This window comes from Benincasa hispida, chromosome 10 (assembly GCF_027475165.1).
Source record: "Benincasa hispida cultivar pf3 chromosome 10, pf3_genome.v1.1, whole genome shotgun sequence".
Taxonomy (NCBI): domain Eukaryota; kingdom Viridiplantae; phylum Streptophyta; class Magnoliopsida; order Cucurbitales; family Cucurbitaceae; genus Benincasa; species Benincasa hispida.
The window spans coordinates 8,886,927-8,898,010 of NC_143487.1; the positions used below are offsets into that span (position 1 = coordinate 8,886,927).

Genomic DNA, 11,084 nt, shown 5'->3' on the forward strand with positions numbered 1-11,084 from the left:
GTAATATATAGCGTGAGAAAGTGTAGTATAGTGTTAACAAAAAGCAGGTAAGTGCCAAAATGAGTATAACTCGATCGACATTAAACTTGTATCATCGACCTCTAGATTCGTGGCTAGAGATGTCCACGAGGCGAGACGGGGACGGGGAAGGCCTCCTCTATTCCATTCCCGCCATCATTTTTTCTAACAAAATTTGTATTTCAATTAAATATATATTTTTTAACAATTCTTTAAATATATCAAATATAACTTTCATTTAAATAAAATATTATCAATTTTGATAATAAAAACAATAATGCACATTCAATTTAAAAATATATAATTAAAATACTAAATTCTCATAATTTGTATAAATTAAAATTCAACAATTAGAAATATTGTCTTAAATATCACAACATCTAAGGAATTAAAGTAATAAAGTATTAAACTTAAATAATTAAAACCTTCATAATGATCATAACAAAATCTACAATATATATATATATTCCCCATCCTCGGCCCTGAATTGCAAACGAAAAAAAAAAATTCTCCACTCCCTCCCCTATTCCCCGCTTTGTTCGGGACGGGTCCCTGCAGGATCCCAACCTCATGAGTTTTCTGGACATCTCTATTTGTGGTCTGATTCATTTATCCTATCTATTGCAAAAGAAAAAAGTGAGTATATATAATTCTTCATCCAACAAATCACATAATGCACTCATTTTTGTAATGTCCACATCTCACCACACACTGTTAGATGATATGGTATTAAATTTATTTCCACGAGTGTAAACTTTTAGATTAACTAGTCATTTAAGATGGTATCCGACCATAATCTCAACTCAAGTTTTTGGTTGAATCAAAGTTTTGTGACACATAAATAAAAAATAAAATAAATAAATATAGTTTGCAGATTAGATAATTAGATGGAGGAGAAGAAAATGTGTCGCTCCACTATTTTTCTAACCACAATATCCGCTCCTTGAATCGAAACATTGGTGATAAGATACGACTCCAATGGCTGCTTCTCTTTCTCCTGCCACAGCAATTTCACGCCCAAGCATTACAATCCTCAGTTCGATATCTTCCCTCAACGTCTCAAGCAGCTTAAGCAATCGGTCACAACCGCGAAGGCTCGTGAAGTGCGAATCAAGTGCGTCGGCAGCAGACCAGACGCCGCCGGAAAATAGTCGAAAACTCGAGATCGGCTCCCCCGTTATCGTAATCGAGGCTCCCAAAATGATAAAGACCGCAGCTTCAGTTCCATGCCTCAGGGTCAATTCCGGCATAATCAACCCCGGCGACGTTGGCAGGTGAGTGGCCGATCGCCATTCGTCCTCTGTCTTTGGCATTTCATCGAATACATCATGTGCGTCGTTTTGTAATTGATTCCTGCCTGTTGCGTTGCTTTAACGTGTGTGATTGAACAGAATCGTGTCGAGAAAACCTAAGGACGTGTGGGCCGTGCGGCTTAAAGTCGGGACTTACCTCATAGATGGAAAGTATTTTAGACCATTAAAGCTTGATCAATAGCTTGATCCAGCCGCAGGCTTCAATTTGAAGGTTCCGAGCTTCCAAATTCACCTTTCATGGCTACATGTGAATTGCAATGGCGAATCCGTTGGAATGCGGAGTGTGTTTGAATCCGTTTAGAAAATCATTCCGTTCAATGGATGGAGCTTGTTGTACAGATCACCGCCCATATTTCTATCTTGATGGAGCAGAAATGCAACTTAGCCATGGATTTAGGAGCCTCCTGGGCATAATTTATTCGTTGCGAATAAAGTTTAGATTTTGTACAATATTTTATTGCAAATTTGCTATGCATATTCTTGGAATTCACGATGAGACTCAACCGTTGAACCCTTTGGATAGTTTTTAGTTTTTTCAAGGCCCGTTTTTGTTGGTGAAAATTATGTAAAAGAAAAAAAAAAAGATGATTTTTGAGAATCTTTCTTGGTTAAGTTTGGGGATGCACTCTCATTTTTATATTCCCAAGTTGGACCTTTGGATTTGGCTTAAGGGATATCCATGTTTTAGAGGGAGTGAAGAGAAATATGGGTATCCATATAGCAGTCATGCACTCTCCTTTTTATATTCCATTTATAAAAAATTCTCTAATAAAGTTGGTCTTCAACCGTTGTCGCATCGCTCTTGTAGTTCCGTGTTGCCTACGTCGTTCCGCGCACTGGCCACACTTCCCTCTCCGGCAGTTAGGTTTCGAGCCTTATAAAAGGTGCAACCGTTCAAGCATTTCACATCAGATCATTTTTCATTTTCTCAATCCCGCTCTCAATCACTCCCACTCCTCAGTTTTTTTCCGTTTTCCAAGCAATCCATTCTAAAGGTGTGTGTTCTGGTCGGTAACAGTGCATTTCTGATCGAGTTTTCTTTTTGGGGTTGTTTTATCATGGGACGACGTGGCAGTATCTTTGATTTACAAGCACATTTGGGCAGAGCTGCGAAACGTCTTAAAGAGAGCGAGATCTGCGACTCAGCCTGTAACGAGTTTTTGTTTTGCAAGTTTCATACTTTGCTCGACTGTCGGTTCCTAACCCTTCGTTGTTGTCCTGTTCATTGTCTGAGGGTTCCCGTTTACAACAATTTTAAGACGATACCCATATGTCAATTCTATAATAGCCCTTACAAGCAACAATGACATTATGACATCAGACCTCAACCGTCCATTATGATTCAAATGAGTGAACTTCAAACGCTGGCAGAATATGTTTTTTTTATCGTAAAAAAAGTTGTCAATGTTTGTACCACGGATAAGGCAACCGTCCTGATGGAAAATCTAATTGAACAACAAATAAAAGAAGCTGCTGACTGAAATGAGAAATGCTTTTTATGTAAGAATTTTATACTAAATTGTTTGACTGGTGATCTGTATGACTACTACAACACAATGAAGACTGTAGGGGAAGTCTAGGACCCCCTGCAAAAGAAGTACGATACCGAGGAGGCTGGGTTAAAGAGATATGTTGTCAACCGTTACCTTAAGTTTCAGATGACGGGTAAAAAAATTGTGGAGGCCCGGTCCCATGAACTGCAAAAGATAGCCCATGATATAATTATTGAATATATGCCTCTAGATGAACAATTTCAAGTTGTTGTTATGATTGATAAACTGCCCCTTTGTGGAAGGACTTTAAGAACATGTTGAGGCATAAGACCAAGGAGTTTTCCAGCTAAGGATTGAGAAAGAAGTTCAGAAACGGGATCAGAGAGAGGTGGTGAACACCGTACCTGGGAAATCTGCCTATACGGTGATAAAACCTGACCAAAAATCAAAAGGGATAAAAAGAAAAGGTCGGAACCGTGGTTTCAACAACCATAACCAATAGAAAAATAAAAAACCCTCATTAAAAAGAAATGGTACAGTTCCTTTGCTTTAATCATAATAAACTTGGACACATGGCTGAGAACTGTAGGAATAGGCATTATCCTGCTAGTCAGGTGAACCTGACAGGAGAACCATTAGTTGTCATGATCACAGAAGTAAATGTGATCGGTGGTTCTAAAGGGTGGTGGATAAACACTGGCGCTACGCGCCATGTCTGTTATAACTTTAGTCTCTTTAAAACTTATACTGAAACTAATGATGAGAATATTCTGTTGGGAGATCACATTATACGAAAGTTGGTGGAACCAATGAGGTGAAGCTGAAGCTTACCTCCGGGAAGACCCTCACATTGAAGGACGTTCACCACACTCAGGAGATAAGAAATAACTTAGTCTCAGGGCTATCTCCTCAACGAGGCCGGATTTACTCAAACCATAGGAGCAGACTTATATACTCTCGCGAAGAATAATTATTCGTATGGAAGGGTTATGCAATCGAGGGAATGTTCAAATTAAATTTAGACCTTAATAAAATGAAATATTATGTGTATATGTTGTGTTATATGAATGTTTGGCATGCTAGACTCTGTCATGTTAATAAAAAATTAATTAGTAACATGATTAGGCTGGAAATGACACCTAAGTTTTCCATGAATAAATTTGATAAACGCGAGTATTGTAATTAGACTAAAATTACTGAAACTCCACATAAACCTGTACTTAAGATTTACGAGCCTCTAGATTTAATTCATCATGATTTATGTAAATTTGATAGCATCTTGACTAAGAACAATAAAAGATATTTTATTACTTTTATTTATGACTACTCTAATTTTACTTTTGTATATTTATTGGAAAACAAAAGTGGTGCATTTGAAGCCTTCAATTTGTTTGTATCTGAAGTAGATAATCGGTTTAATAAAAAGGTTAAAAGACTTTGAAGTGATTGGGGAACTGAGTACGACTCAGACAACTTTAATGAGTTCTTTAACTCACATGGAATAATATATGAAAAGACTGCACCCTACTCCCCTGAAATGAACGAGAATTCCGAAAGGAAAATAGAACTTTAGTTGAGCTAGTAGTTGCTATTTTACTTAGTTCAGGAGCCGCGTCTTATTGGTGGGGTGAAATCATCTTTACCGTGTGTTATGCCCTAAATAGAATCTCAATGTCTAAAAACACAACTTCACCTTACGAAATCCTTGAGAATAAAAAACCAAACCTGTAATATTTTAGAACATGGGGCTGTTTAGCCTATATAAGGATTCCAAACCCTAAAAGAAAAAAGCCAGCTAGTAAAGCCTATGAGTGCATCTTTATAGATTATGTCATAAATACTAAAGCCTATAGGCTATATGATCTAGTAAACCAAGTTATCATTGAGTCAAATGATGCCGACTTCTTTGAGGATGACTTTCTTTTTAAAACAAGAAATAGTGGGGGCCCTAGATCCAGTAGTCTAACCCTAGTTAGAAATCCTACGTCTATAAAGGAAATTGACTTATAACTTAGAATGAGTAAAAGAGTTAGAACCGCAAAGGATTTCAGGGATGACTTATAGACCTATAATGTAGAAGAAGATCCCAAAGATCTAAAAGTTGTCTTGTCCTCAATAGATGCCAACTTATGGCAATAAGCCATAAATGATGAGATGAACTCTCTTGAGTCAAATAGGTCTTAGCACTTAGTAGATCTACCCCCAGGTTGCAAGGCAATAAGGTGCAAATGGATCTTAAGGAAAAAACTTAGACCTGATGGAACAATTGACAAGTTTAAAGCCAGGTTAGTGGCAAAGGGCTTTAAGCAAAGAGAAAACAGATACTTATTTGACACCTTCTCCGATGTCACTGGAATGACCTCAATCCGTGTTTTATTCTCTCTTGCTGTCCTTTATAACCTCGTAGTACATTAGATGGATGTAAAGACCGCCTTCCTAGATAGTGAACTCAAATAAGAGATTTACATGGAACAAGGTTTATAAACTATATAAATCTCTTTATGATATGAAACAAGCCCCCAAGCAATGACATGAAAAGTTTGATAACACAATCCTATCTAAATGTCTCAAGGTTAATTAGAGTGACAAATGCATCTACCATAAGGTTGAAAATAATCCTTGCACTATCCCGTGTCTATAAATAGATAATTTGTTAATCTTTGGGTCGAACTTGCCCATCATAAATTATGTGAAATCTATATCAAGTGCAAACTTCAACATGAAATACTCATGAGAAACTAGTGTAATCTTAGGCAAAAAAAAGTGACTAGGTCTTAAAAAAGAATTCATTTGGATCGATCTCACTATGTAAAAAAGGTTATAAAGAAATATAATTACTTTGAATATAAACCAACTTGTACTTCTAATGGCTCTAGTGTTAAGTTGTTCAAGAACACTAGTGACAAAGTTAATCAATATGAGTATGCGAACATCATAGGCAGTCTTAGATACGTTGCTGACGGCATTAGGCCTGACATAGCTTATGCTGTATAGAGATGTCCATAGAACGGGGCAGGGATGGGGAAGGCCATCCCCATCCCCGCCCCTCTATTTCATTCCTCGTCCCCGCAAAATCCCCGTGGGGATCAGGGCTGGGATTCCCCGTGGGGAATTCACGAGGATCGGGTTCCCCGTAGGAAAAAATTCCTCGTTTGTTTATATATATATATTCCTATTTAGCAATTTTGTTTATTCTCAGCCAAATAAAAGTATATATATTAAATGAGTTATTTCCAACTGCATCAGTATATGATCTGCTCTAACTGTACCAGTAGTGAGAAACTCTCTAATGTTATTGTGCTTACGACGTATTTGTTGTCTCTTTCCGTTGTAATAACGGTTATAAACTTTTGGGTTTGTTGCAGTGCTATCACAATGCTAAACACACTTGGCAAATCCTTTCACAAAAGGACTGGCCAGAGAGAAGGTTTTCATAACCTCGTAAAGGATGGGACTTATGCCTATAAAAAGATGAATTACTGTGAGGAAAACCCAACCTATAGAATGAACATCTCAAGAAACAGGTTCAACGGGTAATAACTAATCACAAGTGATATATAATAATCATGTTAAAACAGTCACAGAGTTCCATCCCCATGACTTAAAGTCTGAGCATGATATCCTAAAGCATAATGGAGGTTGAATTTAGTTCTTAACGAGATCTATACTTGATGTCAAGTGGGGTACCTAGCTACAAGAGTACTATAGATAGACTTACCTATGTGAATGTAGAAGTGAGGGCTGCTATCTATGGAGTTTTATTTAAGGCAAACTCTCTAGAGTGTTCACTAAACCGAGATACACGCGTTAGGCCTTAAAGCACGGACTTTCAAACTACACTATAATAATATCGTGTGTAAGATGTTGTTGGAGATAGAGTTCAAAACCAAGGGTTACTCTAGTATGTTATTAATCATCTACATTATGTAAAGGTTCAAGTCGTAAGACACATTTGCTTATGCACAGTGTTGTATAGACCGAAATTGCTCGATGGAAAATGTTTTTTTCTCATGGTTTTAAATTTTCAAGTGGGGAATTGTTGGTGAAAATTATGTTTTAGAATAAAGTTGGTTTTTGAGAATCCCACATTGGTTAAGTTGGGGAATGCACAATCCTTTTTCATACTCCTAGGTTAGTCCTTGGACTTGGGTCCCAAGAGGTGCCCATGTTTTAAAGGGAGTGAGGAGATAGACCAATGTGGGTACAGTGAAAATCCCACACGCGCACCGTCGTCGTTGCAGTCCGTCCGGTTGGTCGGATCGAATGTAGCGAGGCGGGTGGGCGGACGCGTGTGTGTGCTTTTAATAAACACATGCACACACACACATATTATATTATATTTTATGATAATTATATATTTTTAATTATTTGTAAAAAAAAAATCTCAAATAGAGTTGGTCTTTAGCCATAGCCGCGTCGCCTGCGTCGTTCCGCGCACACGTTCGATGACTGGCCGCACTTCCCTCTCTGGCAGTTGGGTTTCGAGCCTTATAAAAGGCACAACCTTTCAAGCATTTCACATAAGATCATTTTTCATTATCTCGATCTCGCTCTCAGTCACTCCCTCTCCTCTGTTTTCCCCTTTTTTCTGAGCAATTTAGTCTAAAAGGTGTGTGTTCCGATTGGTAATGGTGCATTTTTTTTTATCGAGTTTTCTTTTTTGAGTTGTTTTATCATAGGGACGATGTGGGAGTATCTTTGATCTGCATGCACACCTGGGCAGAGTCGCGAAACGTCTTAAAGAGAGCGAGATTCATGACTCAGCCTGTAATTATCTTTTGTTTTGAAGGTTTCGTTCTCTGCACGACCGCCAGTTTCTGATCGTTCATTGTTGTTCTGTTCATCGTCTGAGGGTTCCCGTTTACAATAGTTTTGTATGAGTATTGGTTTAATATTTATTTCGCTTGTTAATGCCTTGTAATTTTCGACTCATTGGTTCGAATACTAGTTAGTTTTTTGGAAAATACCAAGGTAATGCTTGGTTGTACCTATGTTTATGTACAATAAAAAAATTTCGTGTGTTAGTTACTTGGGTATATTTCAAGATGCACTACGCTGTATGTATCCCTCTCATCACACAAACTAAAAAAATTAAAATGTTTCAATAAACAAGAATAATTTGTCACACGACAAATTGTGATCAGATAATTTGGTTGAATACATAAATATAAGGTTTGGGATGCACTTACGTATTTCTCTATGTTTTAATGTTTTTTTTTTTTTTTTTTTTTTTTTGTGTGTGTGTGTGTATAGGAAAGATAAGCATGAAGGTTGCACCTAATCATTGTTTTTTTAGACCATTACAATTGAAAAGAAAAAAAATATCAAAACAGTCTACGTGATTACATCATGAGACACCATGAAGCTAAACCACTTAGGATTTTTTTAAATGTTTTAAGAAAATAAATTAAATTAAATTAAATTATTTTCAATAAATCAACTAATATATATATGTGTGTGTGTGTGTTTTCTATATATAACACATAACTATAGTTTCTATGTTGTATCAAATACAATATAACCTATAGTTTCAATTCTCTTTCACCAATGACCTTTAATATAAATCGCATTTATGTTAAATTTAATTATATGAATCAAATTCACATAATTAATATTTTAATCATAATCAAGTATTTATTTCCTCTAAAATAAACTTTATATTATAATTTATCAAATACATTATAATAATTACATCATATATAATTATATTAAATTAATTATATCACATACAATTAATTCCCTCTATCAATTTAAACAATTCAAATTAATCCAAAAATTGATTCATTTAATTAAATCATTCGTCATTCGTCAACTGTCGAACACTCCACTAAATACCAACAACTGCACTTTTCATACTACATATATATTTATATGTTTATTTGATATAAATAGTCAATAGTACGATGACCATTCACAAATTGCTCGAAAGTACAGTTAGGCCAAAATTACCATATTACCTTTGTAGTTACGCATAACTCCTTAAGTAACACTAATCCCTCTAATGAACAATAAATCATAGTCCAACAATGACTAAACCCCTATCGGATCAGAAAAAGGTGTGACACTATATTGTTCGAGCCCGGATCAGTCATTAAGGGAGTAATTTATCTACTTACCCTGACACTAGGAAGAAGTGAATTCCTTATTGTGTAGCTGTGTTCCCAGCTCCCTAATTAGATGAATCCCTAAAATGGTAGGCTTGTTGAGTCGGCAATGTGACAACTCTCCCACATACAAATCAAATGACCGCCCTTATAGGCTCAGTTCACAACTCACTTAGGATTGAGGTCGTGTTACCTACGGTCATCCGGATGAAATTAAAGTCTCTATTATAAACGATGTTATATAATGAGACAAAACATTTGTGGTCTGGTCTTATACAAACTCTTTTGTATAGAATACCTCATTCACATATCTCCACACGAATGATCGGGATCAGATCATTTGTAGCATTTCACAACAATTGTAACATTTATAAGGTGGGTCATATTCGTAGTGTCACCAAGATAAAGTATCAAATTTTATCCATCTACTACAAATCATTTAGGTTACCACTTAAACATGATCCACCCATATGTCTCCACATACATGTTCAAGCTACAAAATAACATTAGATGTTAGTTTTTTGGTCTGTGAGTTTAAGCAACTAAGTGTCAAATAAAACATAACGTATTCTATTAAATAAATAAAATGTTTGTACAATACAATATCAAACTATGGAACCCTACGAGATTTAGGGCACCAATCACAACAAACTGCTGTCGTCATTGTTCACCAGTCCGCTATTCGCCCATCAGATTCGACCGCCGCTGCCGACCGTCGTTTGCCAATTCGTCCTCATTCAATAGTCATTCGCCCATCGAAATCGTCCGTTCGTCCTCGTTCATCAATAGTTTTCCATCATCATCGACTTTCGGTCGTCGAGGTAAGTCGCTAGTTGTCTTCTCATTGATTTTCTCTCCCATTCGCCATTTGCTCCTTTTGTGCCGCACACTAAGATCCAGCCGACTACACGGATCCGTGACGACCATGGCTAAAGAATAATAATAGATGAAGATGGATGATTATGTGTTATAAACCCCCATATGAAGATGTAAAGATGAAGATGACTTTGTTCGTGTCGTCTACACAGATCCGTCGCACCAAACCCGAGGATTACTTTTTTTTTTTTCCTTTTGAAATCCTAAATGTATATGTTATAGACCCCAATGGAATATGCATTCCTTTACTTAATATGTGAATTACGTACTGTTGTATATACCATTATATATATGATATATATTATGATTTATATTGAATAGTAAGTCAATTATATGTGGATTATATATTGTGCGATAACTGATAAATCAATTCGATTAAACAATATATACTTTTAATTATATTGTAATATCTATCGATCTTAATTTTATATGCGTTCCAAGGTACATTGACAATGTTTTAAAGTATTTGTTAGAATATAAAAATTAATCGAGAGTTTTTTTTTTTAACAAAAAAAAATATTTAGATTTGATGTGTATTGTGATATATACAAATTTGGATGTGTTATGATTACTTAAATGGATATATATACTGTAAATGAAATTTATGATAGATACTGAGATTTATGTCAAACATCAAGCCAATATTATTTATATATCGTGGTATGTTTCATATATTAGATTATACGGTGATTAATGTCAAACATTGAATCAATCTCTAAATTATACATTGTGATATATTTCATATATTTATTAGAATATTTTTAAATATCTAACAAAATGTTCCGAGGCTTCCACGAACCTACAAAAAAAATTTGAAACTAACGAAAATAAAAAATAAAATTTCATTAAGTGTATTTTATCTCTCAATTTAAATTAAATAAAAAGAAAAATTTCAACAAATAAATGCATTTTCTCTCTCCATTTGAAAATATAAAAAATCACATTAAATACACATTCTCTCTCCATAATAAATGCAATTTTCCTCTTCATCATTAAGAAATTTTTGAAAATAGAAAAATATATATAAAATTTGGGAATAAAAATAATAAAAAAAATGTAAATTTGTCTGAAAATAATTTTTCTTTAAAAAATTCAAATTTAAATACATTTTTGAAATATATGGTATAAAGAAGATATTTTATCTATTTTTTTCGGTTAAAGTTGAGCCCACGATAATCTTAAGCGGAAAATGGGCCGAAGCCGAGAAAGGTTATACAATAGGCCCAAAAGTGAGAGGGAGAGAGGTTTCTGGTATGGCGAGCAATGCCCCTTGGAACAGA

General features: G+C 35.3%; 1 protein-coding gene across 1 annotated transcript; it reads left to right on the forward strand.

Annotated features, from left to right (window-relative positions):
• The first annotated feature begins 690 nt into the window (after positions 1-690).
• Positions 691-1,821, forward strand: CRR42 (DUF3148 family protein). Its single transcript, XM_039044891.2, has 2 exons — positions 691-1,292; positions 1,410-1,821. The coding sequence occupies exons 1-2, from the start codon at positions 997-999 to the stop codon at positions 1,510-1,512; spliced, it is 399 nt and encodes a 132-aa protein (XP_038900819.1). The 5' UTR covers positions 691-996; the 3' UTR covers positions 1,513-1,821.
• Positions 1,822-11,084: the final 9,263 nt, after the last annotated feature.

What these genes read in the sequence shown, in the direction of transcription:
- CRR42 (XM_039044891.2), top strand. Translation starts at nt 997, where the DNA reads ATGGCTGCTTCTCTTTCTCCTGCCACAGCAATTTCACGCCCAAGCATT. An exon ending in AACCCCGGCGACGTTGGCAG is followed by an intron (nt 1,293 to 1,409) that starts GTGAGTGGCCGA and finishes GTGATTGAACAG; the next exon opens with AATCGTGTCGAGAAAACCTA.